Source organism: Lytechinus variegatus, chromosome 2, assembly GCF_018143015.1.
Source record: "Lytechinus variegatus isolate NC3 chromosome 2, Lvar_3.0, whole genome shotgun sequence".
Taxonomy (NCBI): Eukaryota; Metazoa; Echinodermata; class Echinoidea; order Temnopleuroida; family Toxopneustidae; genus Lytechinus; species Lytechinus variegatus.
In genome coordinates, this window is record NC_054741.1 from 81,284,190 (window position 1) to 81,304,861 (window position 20,672).

Consider the following 20,672-nt stretch of genomic DNA (forward strand, 5'->3'; position numbering starts at 1 on the left):
AAAAAAGGGGGGAAATACATGCAAAAAAATACATTACAAATTGAATACGGAGGGAATACCAAAAGCCACAAGGGCTTATCGAGGGTATTCCCTTATTTGACATGGTCCAGGCACAAACAGTATGTACTCCTCTAGCATTATGACCCACTTTTTGGCTCAAGTTCAATGATACAGCAAACATCTTAATTAACACCTGTATTATCTGAAAAAGCCTGGAAAAATCATTTTACAATTAAAGCAGTATTTTGATAATTGAATTCATTTGTCAAGTGACAAAGGTAGAAGGTCATATTAATTCTTGTCACAGAGAAATCCAAATTGAAGGGCAGAAAATTGGTGTAACAGGGGTGCATTGCAGTATGTTTAAATACTATGATTCATTTTCAAAATGATGCAAATACAACATGCATGACCTATTCATACAATGCATGCAAATCTACACTCATTTTCAGAGTGACTAGCTACATTATATATCAAGAGTTAAATAAAAGGAAATTCTAATAAGGTATACAATGGTCATTGGTGATTTCCAAATGATACAGGAATAAGGAACTGTGCTAATTTAGTACTGCAATATAATATGCTGGCCATAATGTAACCGTAACCTGACATTATCCAAAAAATATATCCATTTGTCTCTCCACTTTTTTATGTTTCATCTTTCTATTTATCAGTGATTATATATTTATACATGTATATGTTGACCTATCTTTTTATAACGAATTTATTTACATATCTACATATCTTTCTCTCTATTCATCTATCCATCTATCTATCTATCTATCTAAAAAGGTACTATATATATATTATCCCACTATCTCAAAGTACATAGCAATTATATGCAATAGACCCATTCATATCCAAGCACTCCACAATTAAGGGATACAAGGGCATAATGCATTAGCTTGATTATATTACATTGAAATTAATTTATCAATTTATTACAATGACTGAAAATTATCACACAGGCAGTGAGTCCTATCCTTGACATTTTATTGCAGCATTTGTTCCCCTTTGAATTAACTGAAATGTTTAAAATTGGTTAAGTTTCATTTTTTGAAAAAAAATGTTGAAATTTTCACCTCACTGCCAATATGAGGCTGTGATTCTTTTCCTTTATAAATTTCAAATGGAAGAAGAAATACTGATGCAACAGAAACAGATACAACCTTGATAAATAACACTACAATCTGTTCTAAGTGGAAAGTGATGTAAATGTTTAATTTAACAATATCTGTGGTGCTTTAATTTAGATATATTATTGAAAATTATATTTTTGAGAGGTTTGACTGTGAAATCATGATAAGAAAAGTGCTATTAAAATAATCACTGTTGTCATATGAGTTTTGAAATAGTATGTAGAAATATAGTTATAAAGCTTTACAGTAATTTTCAGTTGCACTAATGAATACAAATTATAGAGCTTTCATGAACCATTCTATGTAATAATATAAACCCAGTAACATTTATCATTTTTTGTTATATTTCTATACAGAGGCTTACTTCTTTGTAATCATTAAGAAATAATTGTCATTTTTATAACTTTGGTGAATAATAGTTAACATAATTTTCATACTTTGAATATGATTCCAGGGCTCAAATTACCCGGCTGACAAAATGCTGGAATTCTTCGTTTTGGTAACTAACTTGAAAATAGTAAAGCAATAGAAAATTAAAGATCCGCCACTGGTGCCCCTCTGTGACTTGTAAACAATCATCTCTGAAATAGAGATGGTATTAGTCGGTGTAACGGTATTGAATGTAATATTAATACCGGTATTGAAAAATCCAATACTGGAAAAGCTTTAGTGCCCTTTCCTATTTCTTGGTGCCCCTCTAACTTGCCTTGCTACCCTAAAAAAATCATTGAGAGAAAGTGCCCCTAGAAACAAATATTGCCTGTCCCTAAAACTGTTGACATTTGAGCCTGTGATTCCATATATATACATCTACTACAGCTAATGGAGATTTTTTGTGCACCAATGCATGAATGAAATCAATCAATTATGGGTTAATGAATATCAGAATGCAAGAGGAAATCGCTATCATCATCTGTCCCTACTTATTGAATTCATTTTGACCTCAAAGCACTGATTTATGAATAAAAAACAAACTAACCAAAAGATAAGAAATGTCCTCACATCCACAAGTTCAGATCTACTATAGATAGCTAATGACCATGTATCTGTATGTACAAAGAGTACAGATGATTTCAAGAAAAAAATGTTGGAGATTGAAGATGTGCCCCCCCCCCGACCAAAAATCTCACGAAATAGCCACGTATGGCTTAAAACAAGAGATATAGAATTCTAAACTCTATTGTCTGTGCAAATTATTTGAATTATGATTATTTTCTCTTTTTAATGCTATCCTCCTTTCCCCTCTCTATCTCTTTGATATCATTATAAATAAAAAGTTTTGTAGCCTTTTAGTTCACAAACCATTTATCATCACCTAGAGAATATGAAAATAGCCTAATTAGAAAACAGACATTATTGTATGATAACTGTAATAATGAGTTTTAGTGATGATTATCTTACACAGCAAATCAGTAGTCATACTGGAGTAAAAACTTGATATAATTTTGTAAAATGAAATACAAAACAGGAATACAAACAGAATAACATCATCAGCTTGGTCATATTCATGACAACATGCATAGAAGTGACAGAGCTGTTTCACTGAAATAATGCAAAATTTTGAAATGTCATAACTTTGTTACCTATACAAATTACAAGATTTTCAGTATGGGGCAGGACTGAAGGATCCTTCATCTCTTTGTCATTTATGATTTAGAATGAATGGGATTAGACTTAGAAGCACAAGGCTAAAACAATTGGAGTAGATTGTAGGACAATGCTAAATGGAGATTAGGCAAGTGAGACACACATTAAAGGCAATTGGGGATATTACAAAGTGGCACAGCAACACGATATGGAAATTAGAAAAAACAATAGAAATTAGAAAAATGGGAACAAATTAAGGTAGAAAAAAAGAGCACTGGACAAAATGAGATTAGACCAAATGGGAAAAGACCAAATGAAAATGAAAATATTCAAGATAAATTAGAATATGACAAGTAGGACATGGCTAAAAAGTAGCACAATAACAAATTTATGAGACCAAGTCCCCCTTACCTTTTGCATCAAAGAACTCTTCATCTGAGCTGTCCGAATCCTGCTGTATGCTATCCATATGCCAGTGAGCTAACGTGTGGCTGTTGGATTCTCTAGAACCTGATAGAAAATAAGATAAGGTAACACAAAATTATTGACTCGTGTGACAATGATAATAATATTAATAATATGATAATAATAATAATAATGATATCAATAATAACACTAATAATAATAAAATAATAACAATAATAATAAAAATGATAATAATAATAAAAATGATAAGAAGAATAAGCGACTTCATCCAGGGTAGCCTAAAAAATGTTCTACCAGCCTGCCCTGCTTAACATGACAAGATAATGAAGATTGACAATGATGATTAAGATCATTACGATAATGATGATGACTATAAGAACACTGAAAATAATGATAGCGAGGGATAAATCATAATCCCCATTAGTAATTACCATCTTACGTTTTTGAAACACAACAAAACTATCACTGAAGTCATACAGGCAAAATGAATGACGACATACAAAACAATGTGTATTCACCAGATGCATTACACAATGAAGAGTCGCCTGGATGCATTTTTCTAAATCAACTCCAATCCTCAATCTCCATTGAATATGACTTATAAGTTCACATTGCAGTGCCTTTGCACTTGAATATGTTGCAGGACATGAAGAATATCTGCTGATATCTGCTCACAAACATACAGACTGCTGAATGTTCTGAATCATTCAGTATTCTGCAATAAACAAGGCATAATTGCCTTCAGGAGGATAACTGTAAACTACAACACTCCTCTCCTAAGAACAATCCTCTTCTCCTCACTTCACAGAAAGATCGTCAAATCTGGGCCACTTTTCTGCATTTCTTCTGCTACCAACCTCAAGTTTCAGCCATATTAATGCTCCACGCCACCGCTTGATTCCAATGCAACTGGATATGTCGAACACAGCCTGCACCTGCCACTAGCTTGCATCTGGTGAGCAAAATACATCAGTCGTTCATACCAGGCATGCGTTCATACAGGGATGGGGTGGCGCCGAAATGTGGTGTTTAAAACGTAACTGGCTGATATATACAGCACAAGGAGAGTAAGGAAACAAAATGTACACTAACCTTATCAATATTCAAACCCAACTCAAAATCAGGTGTGCATAATGAATTTTTCATTTTGCGAGGGCTGCATTAAAAAGTAACATAATGCATCGTCAATATTGCGTAGTTTAGACCATGAAAGAGGTTCTCTAACCATATTGGTCATAATACAAGAGATGTGATCAGACATGAGAAACTCTTTCACGTCTTTTAACTTCAGGGCCAAGTTGATTGATGAATATTACCAGGATAAAATCAGGATCTAGTCTATCAACAATATCAATTAGGTTCAAAATCTTGTTTGCCAAACACACCACATTCTAAATGAAAGACGTAACTAATGTAGAATATGAATGACGTGGCCAATATGGGATTACGAACATGCCCCTAGGCTAACAATGGTAACGCATAATGACATAACGAAATCACAAATGCAGCCCGGTCCCTTGACTCAGGTAATTCTAGCATCAATGTGAATTCATTTCTGCACGTAGTAGACTACAAGCATCCTAGAAGATTTATTTCTCATATAAATGCAAATCACATACATGTATCATGAGGTAAAATAAGCATCTCAACGTGATACACTTCAGAGTTTTTTAAGGGGACTCTCCCTGTTTTCCCCATCTCTAAGTCAACACAGCAATTTTGATAATTTATTGAAATTGAAATTGACACTGATGGGCCCTTTCAGACTTGAGAAAATAAACTTAAAAGATGAAACTTAAATGGAAATGCTTCAACAAGGATTTAAGCTTGTTGAAATTTAAGTGTTCCAGTGTCCTCTCAAACAATGTTGTTAAATATTACATCTATAGTTTATGTAGATTTTAATCAGCTGTAAGTCAATGCTTCATCAGGTAATCAAAGCTGCAAGGATAGCATTTGTTATATCATATTCTAAGTTTTGACATCACCTCAGTGCATGTAACTATGTTGAATTGTGAATGGCCGTGGTATATTCAATGAGGTGATGTCGCTATAAGCTGAAAAATAAGGTGGTTTGCTTGATGTACACGCATGTATCTACGCTTACATTGCATCAATATTTATTACTATTTGATTCTTAAAACCCAAGTTTGATTTTTGAAGGGCTACTATGTTAAAGTTTCTTGTTTATACTAGCAAGACAAAGGTAAAACTAAGATACTGTGAAATCTTACAGATAAAACCTGTCCTTGGCAATTAATGTCATTACGTATGTGTTACATGAAGTGAATGAGGGTGTCTCCTTTGCCTACAAATCTTTAGCTAAATGCTGAGGGAGTACACACACAAAATGAATGCAGGACATTTAATACAAATTAACCACTGGACTTAAATACTCCAGATATTTCAGAAATACACTAAATTCATACAAAATAATGAGTGAAATATCAAATGTCTCATCTACATGTATATCAATGATGGATAATTTGATGCTATTCAGATCATATTCTTTCTTGCTACAAATGATGAACATGATTTTAAAAACAGTTCAAATAGAGAGGTTATTGTTTTTCAGGAGTTACACTAAAAAAAAATGCAAGTTCCAAATCATTGATTCTACGCATGTATTCAAGTAGCATTTCAATCATATTATCTTCTTTTTTCATTCTAAAACAAACAAATTAGAGTTTAAATCTATATGAATCAATTTTCAATGTGATTATGAAATTTAATGGTTGAATGACAATGTGCAAAAAGAGGTTCATTCAATATTTCACTTTAGTAGGTTACAATGAAATACTCCTGATACATCCATACCAAAATATACCAATTGAGTTATAAAGAAGTCCAGAGGAGCGAGATGTTATTTGCAATTAAGAATTAACACCTGCCACGCCCTTCTCATTAAAACATATATGCATGAAGAAACTTTCAACGGTCAATTTAACATCTAATGCTACGTACATTTCAAAATACAAAAAAAAAGAAATCTAGTCTTAGCAATCAATATGGAATTACATATATGGTGGCGGAAAAGCAAATTACTAACTTATTACAAAGAAAATTGATGAGCAGCTGAAATAAATAAAGTTACTGAAACCATCTGTTGAAGCACTTGGTAGTTTTAAAAGAGAACATTTGTCATTTTGCTACCTCAGTTCTTTTCTCTTATTCAGAGGTGAATAAAATGAAGGGAAAAATATGCATAAATGAAAAATATAAAATCTCAGCATGATAATACACAGAAGGTACTATGAAAATATCATCATCTTTGCCTGTACATACATCTGCATTATTTGAAGTTTTGCCTGTAAAGAAGAGATAAGTTCGCAGCTGTACATCACACTATATACAGTGTATACTATGACAGCATTTGAAGTTGTTGCAATATGTGTATAGTGTGGTTTTCATACAACACAGAACTGTATGAGAGGAGAGTGTGTTGACCGGAGGGGGTGGGAGAGATGAATTCTCAATAATATGAACCGGAAAAAAAAAGAGTCGTTTAGCTGAATGTCAGGTTTCCATGGCAATCACAAAGCCAGTGACGTCAAGCACAATTATCCCAGGGTTACAGGGAAAAAAGATGGCAGGAAAATAGGGCAAGAGAAATGACTTAAACATAAAGATGAGGCATAGAGATTGAAAATAGACACATAGGAACAGAGCAAAGAGATGCAGAGAAAGAGAAAGAAAGAAAGAAAGAAAGAAAGAAAGAAAGAGAGAGAGAGAGAAAGAGAAACAAACAAAAAAGAAAGAAAGAAAATCAAAGGAGGAAATAAAGAAAAAGGAAAAATAAGAATGCCATATAAAAATGTATGAATGAATGAAGAAAAAAAAAGATTTACACCAAAATAGAAAAAGAAGTTCTATACCAAAATAAATGTATCACATGTGGCTTGTTCTATAATGAATGGAAGTAATCAAACACAAGCAGGATTGGTAAACATGAAAATTGTTGAATGTGCCATTAAATGAAAGACAAACAACCTCATGTGAATATGATAGGTAAATGGGATCCCCCTTGTCAGTTTGGCCAGTAGCTTGGACCAACGACCTTGGCTCTTCATGAAAACATACATGTATTAGGATGAGGAGGAAAAGGAGATGGCAGAACAGACAGGTTAGCATTGTCATTATGGATCTCATCAAGGAACCTGACATTGATGCAATCAACCATGTAAGATTATCTGAAAGATTAAATCCAGTTGCTTCCTAACCTTACGTTACATGGAAGAGGGGGGGGGGGGTGCTTAGTGTAGAGGAATGTGCTGAGGGCTGAATAAAACCTTATGCTGGGAATACTACATGGGGGAAATAATTCCCTAATATGGAATATAATTTCGAACTCTAACTATTAATTCTCAATACTATTTACTCTTTTTTCCCTCACATAAGTGCTCACATCTCTAGTAAGGAACTATTTCCAGGTACCCATTTTTCATTCCTGCAGATTTCATGTACATACAAAGGACAAGTGGGGGAGGTTGCAGATAGGGACAGCATTCCCACCACCACTACCACCCAAGTAAGCACGGAAGAACCCGGACATCACTAGCTGTTGTCAGGTGGTGAGATGGATGTGCCTTCCTCTGAATATTTCATCATTGTCACATGTCTCAATTACTTGCATGGTTACTCAAGTATATACTGAGCAATATTAGGACCATCCATTATCCCTTTATCAAGGTGTCTAGCTCATGGGGGTGATAGGATGTGAGTAAGAGGAGCTCAGCTGAGACCAATGACTTGTTATATTATACCCCTTTCATAAACCAATTTAAATGAATTAGGCGGCTAATAGCAGCATAATTTGGTCGTAAAATTGGAGGAGGACAAGAGTTATCCGCATTACTCTGATGCTGCTATTATCCGCATAACAGCGGCATCGGGATAAGATTTTGAGTTTATGAACGCATTTCCAAATAATGCGGATAATTGCCAAGGTGCGGTCACAAGGTCACCCTTTTCCAACACAACCGCATCGGAGGGGGCGTGTCCAGTTGTCATGGCGATTATCCGCCTTTTTCAGGACGGGCGCTCGTAAAAATAATGCGGCTTATTTTCGGAGTTTATGAACGCAATTTTTATTGAATTATCCGCATTACTCTTAGGCGGCTAATTGGAGGATAGGTTTATGAAAAGGGTATTACATGATGTTGTACAAACCCTTTCACTGGGGGAGATAACTTATTTCTGATGACCATCAAACTAACAATACTTTTCTAACCATGTTTGATGAAGACCTCTGATATTAACCTTTTGTTTCTAGACTAAATTAAGTTCCACATTTTATAGTCAAACCAAAAGTAATAATGAACACCATCTGCATGACTATTTGAACCCCGCCACAGCATTTGTTTCCTTCGGCAAGGCATCAATGTTCATTTTGCCTCTCTCTACCCGCGTGCTCACCATGTGTTAGGTATCTTGAGGCATGTCTCAATCTCCAGATATATAATATTGAGGAGATGATATAACATCTTGATGTTTGTCTCTAGTAAATGACTGTGTATTCATATCCACAACCACAAATTGCCTGGGTATATATGCGCCATAAATGAAGGAATGTTCACTAGAAATCTACACTGCACACAGGTGTTTCTACATGGCTGAATAATTCTATGAAAATATAGTACAATGTAACAACATGAATGGGTATTATTTAGTTGAATTCTTGATATATGGACAATATGCAGGAAGATCAGTGTCTAAAATTGACTGTTAATGTGCTAGATGACTGTAGAACACAGGATTTACAGGTATCATTTTGGTGCCAATTGTTGAAAGCTAAGAGTAATCCAAAAGGAATTTATAAAAAGATAGACACAGGTACTAAGAGAAAAAAGATATGCTAACTAAACTACAGCATAAATATAAGATGTAAAAGTTGTTAAGTCAAACTGACTCATCAAATATGCATAAAACATTCGGTGCACACATTTCGTTTTTGCATGGCTTGTTAATTTGTTTTCAAATGCTGTTTAGTTGGAAAAAATCTCTTAACAATTTTCAAGATGACTACTCAACAAAACAGGTTCTGCATGATCCCACTTACAATGCTTATTAAACAGCTATACTTACACTTATTGCTACTGACAAGTTAGGCAACCAGAACTTTAAATGACTTTAAACCCTGTTCATAGCATTATCAGGGTAATTTTATTTGACCCCCTCTTCAGCAAGCAATTCTGTGTCCAAAAAACTGTATGAGGCACACTTTAATTATATGTAGAACAATTTCCAAGAAATAAATTCTAATAAATTATTCTTTTGAAAAAATACTAAAATGAATCTCACCTCTACTTTCTGATGATAATCTACTTGATAATCTTCTCTTTGCCTTAGCAGCGGCACTCTTAGCTGAACTCTCTTTTGATGAAAATACTGCTTCCTCTAGTCCAAAATCGCTACCAACGGAATCTAATCTACCATCATCTAGTCTGCTTTCTGATTCGGATTCCGATGCAGTGGTCGCAGAACCGTTACTGTGCTCAAAACGCTTTCTTGATGCCATACTATCAATTCTGGAGGAGTAAGAGAAATAGTAAATGAGATGGTAGTAAAATGGTTTATATATTTCAAAAGACAAATAAGATATCAAGATTTTGCATCATGGATCGTTTATAATTTTTACAGCATGTTGCAAGATCTAAAGAACATAAAATCTAAACTAGCAACCACGCTCATGAGAGAAAATTAAAACAAAACCAATCAATCTTCAGTGTTATCCGATTGACAAAATCAACCAATTCAACAAAATCTACAAATACTTGATATCGGGATGGTAAGAAGTACATAACACTACGAGAATATACAGGTCCAGACAAGGGAAACATGTATTGTCTATTATGCTTCTGGTTTGCTAGTGTACGTATCAGGGCATGAATAATGCAGTTTGGAACTCTATAATACCAAGTTACGTCAGCAACAAGAATTCAAACATCATCCTCTTCACTTGTGGAATTTAAAGGTTAGTCAAAGCACAATTGTATAAACTAGTTACAAGTATAAGATGATTCTGACCTTCATAGTATTATCATTTTCAATACATCTCCATAACTATAATCAATGCTTAAAAATGAGTGAGTGATGTTATCAGTCCCCTCATTTGCATACTGACGAGGATGTGAATATAACTGTCTTGTGAAATTAAGCAAAAGTTAAAAATCTCATTACTTTATTTTACATCCGATTTTGATGAAATTTTGGGGTTATGCTTGTTGGATTTTTCTCTTTTTATTCAACTTAAACTTTTATTGGGGTGGATTTGTTCTTAAAAAAGTTTTTTTACATAATACTTTTTAGAATAAATTTATTACCTTTTTCAAATTTACTCTACCATGGTCAATTCTGATCAATTTTATTTTGTTTATTCTGCATCAAACTAACCGTGTTAAACAAATATTATGATTTATACCTACCGTTCTTAATGAAAGTTGTTCTTCAAACCAGACAGCCTGCAAATGGCTTGTCACACAACAACTTACGCAAATCAAATTCAAAGTTTTGAGTTGATATAATTACTAACAGTTGAAAGGAATACCTTTTTTACAAGATTCCTTGGAAAAAAACATAGATAAATCTGAATCAGTGAACAGGCCTTTTCAAATTTAAAGAAAAAAGTATTAAAAGTTGATACCTGTTGAGAACGTTCTGTACAGGGATCTCTTCATCCATGTGAGCTTCTGCCATACGCTCTTGAAGCTCCTGAGCTGCTTCTCTCTCAAGCTCTCTAATATCATCTATACACAAACCATACCACTCATCCTGCCAACACCAAGCCTGACGATGAGCTAAAAACATTGTCTTCTTCAGAGCTGTGAGGGTCCAAAAGAGGGAAAGAGGTGGGAGAAATGAAGGTAGACAAGAATAAGCAACAGAGGATGGGAGACGAGGATGGGGAATAGGAGAGAGAGGGAAGGCGATAGATTGGAATCAACAGATAAGAGAAGAAAAGATATAGGATGAGAGGTAGACAGAAGAAAAAGAAAATAAGGCACAAGAGAAAGAGAAAGGTGAAGAAAAGATATAGGGGAGGGTAGGAGAGGGAAGGTAAGAGAAAGTGAGGAGAAGAAAAAGGGCAGACATCAGGAGAGAGGGAGAGAAGATAGAGGAAGATACAAGTGAGACACAGAGAGAAAGGAAAGAAGACAAATGAGTGAATAAGAGAGAGCAGAGGGAGCGAAACAGCAAGACTTGTTTACATTACTGTAATTAAAGTTCGATAATCAAGTTTCTGGCCACATTCTCTGAGGGCAGTTAGTTTGAAGGGACAAATGACTATTTAGACCCCGTTCTCATATATCCTTAAAACTAGTTTAGTGGAAACTAGTTATTATGTGTTATGGGAACACTCAAAGCGGTCTTGAAAGTGATCTTAAAAGTGGTTTACCAAACCACCTCGCATGTGGTTTTCAAGACCGCTTTGACTCGTTAAACTGGTTTAAGCATAGGTGGGGACACAACTGTTTTCAGGAAGCCACCTTCACAAGAAGTACGGGAGAGTGTGCATGTTGGGTAGACTACTCAGGACACACTGTGTGTGTAGAATGTCTATGCTCTTGTTTTAAATTTTGCACAAAACATGTGACTCCACCGAGACATAGCAACAAGACTACTATTCGTGAAGTGGTCCCAGAAACCAGTTCAGGAGATACTGATAATGCTAGCAAAAGCGATCATAAAACTGGTTTTCTAAGCTGGTTTAAGGGAAACTAATTCAAGAAAATATACTGAGAATGGGACCTTAGCCAGCACAAAATACAAAATGATCAATGCCTTTTCAAACACAGGGATTTTTAGCGTGAATATTCCTTTTTCAGCAAAACCTTTATTCAAACCCTCAACATTAATGCTTGTTTTAATACCTTCAAATTCAAGCCTCTTTATTTCCTTACATCTTGATAAAAACATACATGTACTTTCAATTCAAATGGAAGGTACAATAGGAATACATGGGAGGAATAATCAGAATGTTAAAGAATAGCAAGCACATTATTCAAATGACAAATAACAACTTACAATATGTAGGCAGAACTAACGGCAGCAAACGGTATGATTTTTACTTTTTACTTTAAATTTGATTGAACTGCTAAGAAAGCACGAATGCATGTGAGCAAGCAACCAGGGGACCAATGGCTTAAGGTCCTCTCCAAGGAACCTGGTAATGAAGATAAATGCCTTTAAGGGTACTAGCGCACCACTTGGGAATCAAACCCGGGTCACCGGAATCCGAAACCCCTGCTCTACCTACTGAGCTGTCGCGCCTCCCTTGTTTCATCTTAAGTGATTCAATCTGTTTTATTCCCACATCGTAGTTCCTTTTCTCCAATATTCATATACCAATTTCCAAATATTGGATCACACCTGATATGAAATTGACTTTCAATAACTAATTGTATATCATAGTCCTCTTGGTTATTACTCTTGTAATGTGCAAGGGATTTCCCCATACATATTTTCATGTGATATCAATGATGAATAAAAAAAAAATGACACGGAGTAGAAGAAACAGAAATTATATCAAAACAGAGAGACACAGAGGAAGAATATTTTCACTGGTTCGATACTGGATAGTTTTAATCATGTTAGTCTGATATGCCTGGAGTGCATTGTCTGACAGATGTCAACAGGCGATGAAGAGAAGGTTTTTTAATACTTTATCAATCCCTTACAGATAGACTGGAAAGAAGGGGAAGGATGGTAGGCTAGAAATAAAATGTGGTAAAGGAAAATTATGAACATGACAGGAGATGTAAGCATGTGTCAATCCAAGAAGGCTCCCCCAACTATATCTTGTCAATATCTTTTAAGTGTCCCCTGTTAATCCTGGATTCAGCCCAGATAGCAAGAGTCACTGGGTGTTAATCGTGGAAATAAAGAAAACAGAGTGATAAACTGAAAGAAGGTTTCAGGAAGGAGAAATAAATTGAATAACAAGTGGAATGCCTCTGGCCGTCTCACCTGCATCACGCGGTTCAATATAGCAGCAGTGCTGACTTTGAAAACTACTCTAACTCGCACAAGATGTTCAGTGATACATGGTTACTCTTATGTCCACTTTTTATGAACTAGACCAATAAACCTACAGAGATATGATGGTTATTCAACAAAAAAACCCAACATGGCCAAAGTTCATTGGCCTTACATGACCTTTGACCTTGATCATGTGACTTGAAACTCGCACAGGATGTTCAGTGATACTTGATTACTCTTATGTCCAAGATTCATGAATCAGATCCATAAACTTTCAAAGTTATGATGGTAATTCAACAGATACACCCAATTCGGCCAAAGTTCATTGACCTTTGACCTTGGTCATGTGACCTGAAATGCGCACAGGATGTTCAGTGTTACTTGATTACTCTAATGTTTAAGTTTAACGAACTAGAACAATAAACTTTCAAAGTTATGATGGTAATTCAACAGATACCCCCAAATCGGCCAAAGTTCATTGACCCTAAATGACCTTTGACCTTAATCATGAGACCTGAAACTTGCACAAAATGTTCAGTGATGCTTGATTACTATTATGTCCATGTTTCATGAATCAGATCCATAAATTTTCAAAGTTATGATGGGAATTCAACAGATACCCCCAATTCAGCCAAAGTTCATTGACCCTAAATGACCTTTGACCTTGGTCATGTGACATAAAACTCACGCAGGATGTTCAGTGATAATTGATTAACCTTATGTCCAAGTTTCATGAACTAGGTCCATATATTTTCTAAGTTATGATGACATTTCAAAAACTTAACCTCAGGTTAAGATTTCGATGTTGATTCCTCCAACATGGTCTAAGTTCATTGACCCTAAATGACCTTTGACCTTGGTCATGTGACATGAAACTCTAATAGGATGTTCAGTAATACTTGATCAACCTTATGGCCAAGTTTCATGAACTAGGTCCATATACTTTCTAAGTTATGATGTCATTTCAAAAACTTAACCTCAGGTTAAGATTTGATGTTGACGCCGCCGCCGTCGGAAAAGCGGCGCCTATAGTCTCACTCTGCTATGCAGGTGAGACAAAAATTGCAGGGAATCGTAACGACAATTTGTGGAAATGATGGTCAATATGAGTAGGTGAAGGACGCATTATAAGAAAGGAAAAGTGGGTGTAGGGTGCAGACAGGGGTGTGAAAAGGGAATAATTCCCATTTTATTTTAACCTGACCTACATTCCTGCGGTAGTACTTGAACTTGAAGAGCTCATCATGGCAACAAAACAAGATTCCAAAGAGAAGATGGGTAAAGTGGGTCAGGAAGAAGGGGGGAGGGGTGTAATATGGGTGCAGAGGTAAGGAATTGAAAAATCCTTGTTCACAAGGAATTCCCCCCCCCTGACGTTTTCTTATGAATGTACAATAAATCAAACTGAATCTGAACAGTACAAGTATGTGATTTAATGCCATTTCATCCGTTGTCTTTCAATAACAAGGACGATGTGATATATAAATACTGACAGGCAGGTGATAGGGTTAGATTACCTTCTATTCTAATTGAAACTCTATCTTATTCAAATCATTAAGAATATCTTCCTTACATCATTCCATGTCCTTCTTTGTCTCTCAACCCTCTTTGCATGTCTGTTTGTCTTTTTTTCTCTCTCTCCCTCTCTTCTTCACCTCTCTCTGTTTACCAGTCTGTCTGTTGTTCTCTGTTTCTCTTTCTCTCTCTCTCTGGGTCTGTCTCTTTCCCTCTTTAATTTCTCTCCATCATGATCCCATCTTTCTATATACATGTAGATATCTTTCTATTGCAAAGCAAAGATTCAGACAGCCCAATAAGAAGTGTAACATAGAAGTGTATATATTTCACAAAATTAAAAAGATCACTACCAAAATATCAGTAGATGTGTCATAGACAGGTAATGAAAGCATAAATGCAGGGATCATGGCTATTAAAATGTATATGAGCAAGGAATTCATACTACTTCTTTACCATATTTACACTATATCTAAGGTATAATAGAAATACTTGTGAGAGTCTTAAAAAGTAGAAAATAAAAAAAATAAAAATGAGATAAACTGAGAGCCTTGAACTCACCAACATCATGGATGAACTTCTCTATCCTATTCTGCATACCCCAGTACCTGAATTCAACCCTGCAAAGCTTGTAGGCGCACATGACATCTGTACAACCATACTTGGGCAAGAACTCATCCAACTCATCCACCTCCCTCCAGTCATCGTTGAGGGGGCCCCGCCCGGTTTTCTTGGACTGGAAGGTGCGAGGGTCATCCTCTTTGACATAGTCCCCGCTACTAATGGGGTCATTCACAAAGTCAATTAAATCTGGAGGAAAAATCAGACAGAGTGATGTCATTGCTTCATCATTCTGCAAAATGTAATTTTCTTTTCAAGGAATTATATTTTATTGCTCATTTCTTTTGTTATCTCAATCATAATATCCATGTACCACACTCTACTGTAAAATGAAAGTCGAGATGACAAAAATTCTTTACTTCTTTCAAAAGTGTAGTCTCATCAATAAAATAATAATAAGGAAGCATTTGAATAAAAAATAAAGATAAACAATATATATTTATATAACTGAATGAAATGAATTCCTCTGCACTATCATGAAAACAAAATACAATATATATACCATTACCATGGCAACACAGTAATGAATTATATTTTAAAAAATCAACGCTGTGTATGTCTTCATTCCAATACCAATGTATGAGCCAAATCTCATGAGCATTAGATGCTCTGGGCTGGGACAAATATAGCTAAATAAATAAAGTAAAATTCACAGAGCAAAATGCTGAAAATTTCGTCAAAATATGATATCAAATAACAAAGTTATTGAATTTCAAAGTTTTGCAATATTTTGCGAAAATAGTTGTATGGACATCGTCATTAATATTCATTAGATGGGCTGATAATGTCACATACCTACTTTCCTTTTTCTTATAATATTACATGAAATCATAATTATTTACCGTCAATAAATGGGATATACCCATGTTTCATTTGTTCATGCATGTGTGAATGGAATGTCTTCATAACAATAAATATTTAATGCACTATTGAGTTGTTAATCCAAATTTTTAGTTCTTGGAGGAAAAAAATTAAATAAACCTAATTTCATATAATATAATAAAAAAGAACGAGTGGTGATCATCAGTTTGCTCATTTAATATTCATGAAGACATGCCTAGAACTGTTTCAATGGAATAGTATAAAATCAAACTTGCCATAACTTTGTTAGTCATTGTCCGATTCTGATCAAATTTGTATGGTTTGTCTGATTTTCCTGTATCTATTCAAAACATACTATTTTCAGCCTGGAGCACACCTTTACTATTAATTAAGGAAGAAATTTGATTTCTAATTTATTCCTGATTTATTACCAAAACATGCCATTATCATTGCAAAACTATGCTTGACACATTAAAAATATCTTTTGCATGAATTAACTCCATGACCAATGCCTGCAGTAAGTCCACATGGGCAAAAATAGAGAAAGTAGTTTGATCTACAAGATTTGCAATGTTCAGACTGCCTGACCAACCGCCTCTGACCATCCAACTTAATGCTGATTCCTACATCCCTATTACACTTAATTTGGCGGGGGTACATGTGTTTAGCAATGTATAAATCATAAAGAAAATTATGAAACAGCCCACTCACCTATATATCTACTTTTAGCTTCTGCACTGGACAAATTAAAAACATTATCCTGATGACCCGCATCTGGTAAGTACTTCGTTTCTACTTCTAAGGAAAATTTCTCAATAAAAGGACACGTGTAACGTGTCTTCGTATAAGGGTAAGCATTCCATGACTCTTCTTCAACCCGTAATGCCGTTTTCGGTAATATTGCACGAAACCAACCTGGAAAAAAAAAACATTGATAAGATGTGCGATGATTCACAAAATCCACTACAAAAATCTTATTAATCATTTCAAATTAATCTTGAAAAATATGATATAGAAATCAAGAAACAAAATGAAATTAAAGACATGAAAATTCTTTGATTTGTTTGATATCTTTTTGGTAACTCATTAAAAAAATATAGGGTAATGTGAACTCCAAAATTTATTCAATAGATGAAACAAGTAAAATGCATGCAATACGCTTACTTATTCAAACTTTGTAATAATAACAATGTCTTCACATCTCATGTAGCCCCTTTCTACAACATCATCTTATAAATTTTTCCCTTGAATGACAAATATTGCATTTTAATGCCATCCTGCTACTTCAGAAGTTCAGCGTACCATGGAGAGTACTTTATGACATCACATTCCACTACTCCATGTTTACATTATGATGTCATCATAACATAAATCTCAGGGGAGTCCTGTCTCACATCAGTCCATATAGCAGTGTCATGTACATAATTCAATCAGACTGATTATCTCACAAAATCCATAGAGAAATTCATTTATGACTAAATGAACGAAAACAATCTCGATTTTGTTTTTTTATCAAAATGGGTAATACTATTGACATTTTTGTACGGAGTGTATAAAATGAACCAAACTAGGACCATAACGAGTTACAACAATAGTAACTTAAGGCAACTACCATGGTAACGTGGCTCAAAAGCCAATCAAAATCAATGCTTCCATGATTAATTACCATAATTGCAAAGTTACAATAGTCAAAAGTTTATGAAACATGCCAGAAAAGCTTTTTTAAAACTGATAAAATCTAAAGAAGTTTTTCTAAGAACTGAATTTCTAAAATTTCTGTAAAATCCTTTACAATATATTCAGAAATGTTCCATTCACCTACTGTCAGGAATGTCTCAACTAAAAAATAAATCCTCTTCATCAAAAGTTCATTTATTAAAACAGGTATCACTTTTTTTAAAAGATTAACATTGTAAAATAATAAATGTGCCAATGTTGATCTATTTTTACTTAAAAGATAAAGATTCGGTGGATTGAGAGATGGCATCTTGGATATATTGAAATAATTTGTCAGCTGGTTGGCATGATAATTACAACAATGGTAATGTTCATTTATCAATTCAAAAAGCAGGTGATGATTATTTGAGCAAGATATATTAAGAGATCACTAACATATTATATACATTGGATAAATATAGAGGTTTGTGCATTGGTCCTGCTAAAAAAGTCATTGACAACCAATATAAATCTGAGTGTTGTAACACCTGTGTAGTGAGTTGCCTGTATAAGTGTCTGCTGTGCTGTACTGAAACATATGGTCACCAGAAAGCTGGAGTAATAGACGGCAGCACTTATATCATATTAAGTGCTATACAATTGTTGATATTATCATTATCAATATCAGATTGTAGGCTAATCACTTGCAAGATTCTTAGGCTGGAATTCAGACAATTTGACAATATTTTGAATCAGTTTTACCCAGGGGTGTGAGTGGTCACAAATGAAAAGATCTGAAAAAAGCTGAAGAGTATTGAAAAGGTATGAAATAGAAAGAGCTCCCATACTTTTTTTGTACAAAGGAAAGCCAAATATAAGCTGAAATTCAGCTGAAAATCAAAAGAAAAAAATCAGATAAAAATCTGAACTCTCACACCCCTGGTTTTACCCCAATGTTCATTTTGATTTGATTTCACTTCACTTTAATAGTGTGAAAAATCAGCCTTAATTTGCTGGATGCAAGAGCCTTGTTTTGCCGAATCTGGTCATATTTCTTCTCATAGAAGCTTTTTGCTAAACCTGTTATGTGAGGAAATTCTGAGCTTCTGGCACTTGAGAAAAGGTCAGACTGAGGAAATTTGTTTGAACAGATGAGTCTATAGGCTGCCTCTAAAGTGCTCCACATGACTACTCCCCGGGCTCCTTGTCAGTAAAACATCCCTAAATATCTGACAAGATAGCATGGGAGGAAGCTACAAAAATAAAACCTTTATTCTATACTAAGAAAAAAACTACATAAACTGAATCAGAGCTACATACTAATGAAATAGAATGTATCCGATTCATATCACTGCAAACGTACCTGACACTAAATCATTACCTCATAATTAATGTTGCTTTAAGTGTATGTGTTACCCAAGGTGATAAATTGTTGGTTTAGTTCTGTTCCAATATGACAATAAGCTGACAAAGAAAATGCATATCTTAGCATGTAAACAAGTTTTGTGTGAGCAAAAGTTCATGTCATGGAACTGCTTTCCTGACACTAAATCATTACCTCATAATTAATGTTGCTTTAAGTGTATGTGTTACCCAAGGTGATAAATTGTTGGTTTAGTTCTGTTCCAATATGACAATAAGCTGACAAAGAAAATGCATATCTTAGCATGTAAACAAGTTTTGTGTGAGCAGAAGTTCATGTCATGGAACTGCTTTCCTATTTTCAAATAATGAATTTATGTACAAAAGATTATATTATCCTTTCTGAATATCTTTGATTTCTTCTGAATCAGACTGTTGCAGACATTTTTGCGAAGCAGCATCAGAATTGTAAAGGCAACTTAGATAAAAATTGCAGTCTCCATCTAGGCTAGATGATACTCAGTGATGACCATTTTGTTTTTGGCGGGCTGCACCAAAATGTCTCATGGGTGACATCAGCACATAGGCCATAGATTCAGAACCCAGGCTCTAGAATAATCTCCACATTATAAAAAAAAATCTTCCCTCCTCCTTATGAATTCCTCTTCTCCCCATTTGCTTATCTACCCCCAGTCCCTTTTCTTTCTCCAAAAATCAACCCCCCTCCTGCTGCTCCCAACCCCCTTCCTTCTCCCATGCAATACCTCTCTTACCCTTCTGCTCCACCCTCTCCTTCTCCCTACTCCCCCTCTCTCCTTCTCAATGAGTACCATCAGTAGGCCTATGTGATACACTTTATTCAGAAATTTGTGAAGCGGTATGGTGTGGCCCAGTGGATTACTCTCCAGACTTTGAAACAGAGGGCCGTGGGTTCAAATCCCAGTCATGGCATATTTTCCTTCAGCAAGGAATTTATCCATATTGTGCTGCACTTGACCCAGGTAGAAATTTCGTAATTGATATACGTGTGTTGTAAGTAATTATGGACGCCAAGCTAAAGCCGGGGTAATAATATCCAAGTCCTTTGTGAGCGCATATGGATGTTATAATCATAATATAATATGCTCTTACAGGAACTTTGTATTATTATTTTAATGTCCAGCTCCTCAAAAACATTCTGCACATTCAACTATACCTCCCCCCCACCTTCTCCTACCCTTCTGCTCTCAACTACCCCCCCCACTCCTCCTCCTGCTCCTACCCACTCCATCACCTCCCTCTTGTTCCTTACCTGGTAAATGACTACCTATGTGATACACTTTATGTGTGTATTGCCCGGTCCCTCCTGGGCCATCTTCATAGGGTTGGTTTATGAGTATCTCCACTCCACTACCTGCTCCTTTGCTCTCCTGCCGAGACTTTTTCTACAAAAATAATTAAATTTTAAAAAGAAAGATTAAGCATTTAGTAACCTGAATTATTTTGATCAACTGTAATGCAGAAAAGGAAGAAATCAAACAGAGCAAACTTCAATGTTTCATAAGTTGAATCTTCCCAGTTTAAATT

The 20,672-nt window shown here is 35.0% G+C and overlaps 1 protein-coding gene across 3 annotated transcripts in view; it reads right to left on the reverse strand.

The window, feature by feature from the left end:
• Positions 1-20,672, reverse strand: part of LOC121409235 (protein retinal degeneration B-like) — a 75,223-nt gene that overhangs the window by 18,136 nt on the left and 36,415 nt on the right. For all 3 annotated transcript variants that reach the window (XM_041601103.1, XM_041601102.1, XM_041601104.1), the window contains 6 exons: positions 20,398-20,530; positions 16,800-17,003; positions 15,207-15,455; positions 10,795-10,972; positions 9,453-9,679; positions 3,138-3,236 (listed from right to left, as the gene is read on the reverse strand). In XM_041601103.1, coding sequence (XP_041457037.1) covers positions 3,138-3,236; positions 9,453-9,679; positions 10,795-10,972; positions 15,207-15,455; positions 16,800-17,003; positions 20,398-20,530 — 1,090 coding nt within the window. The remainder of the gene's footprint in view (positions 1-3,137; positions 3,237-9,452; positions 9,680-10,794; positions 10,973-15,206; positions 15,456-16,799; positions 17,004-20,397; positions 20,531-20,672) is intronic.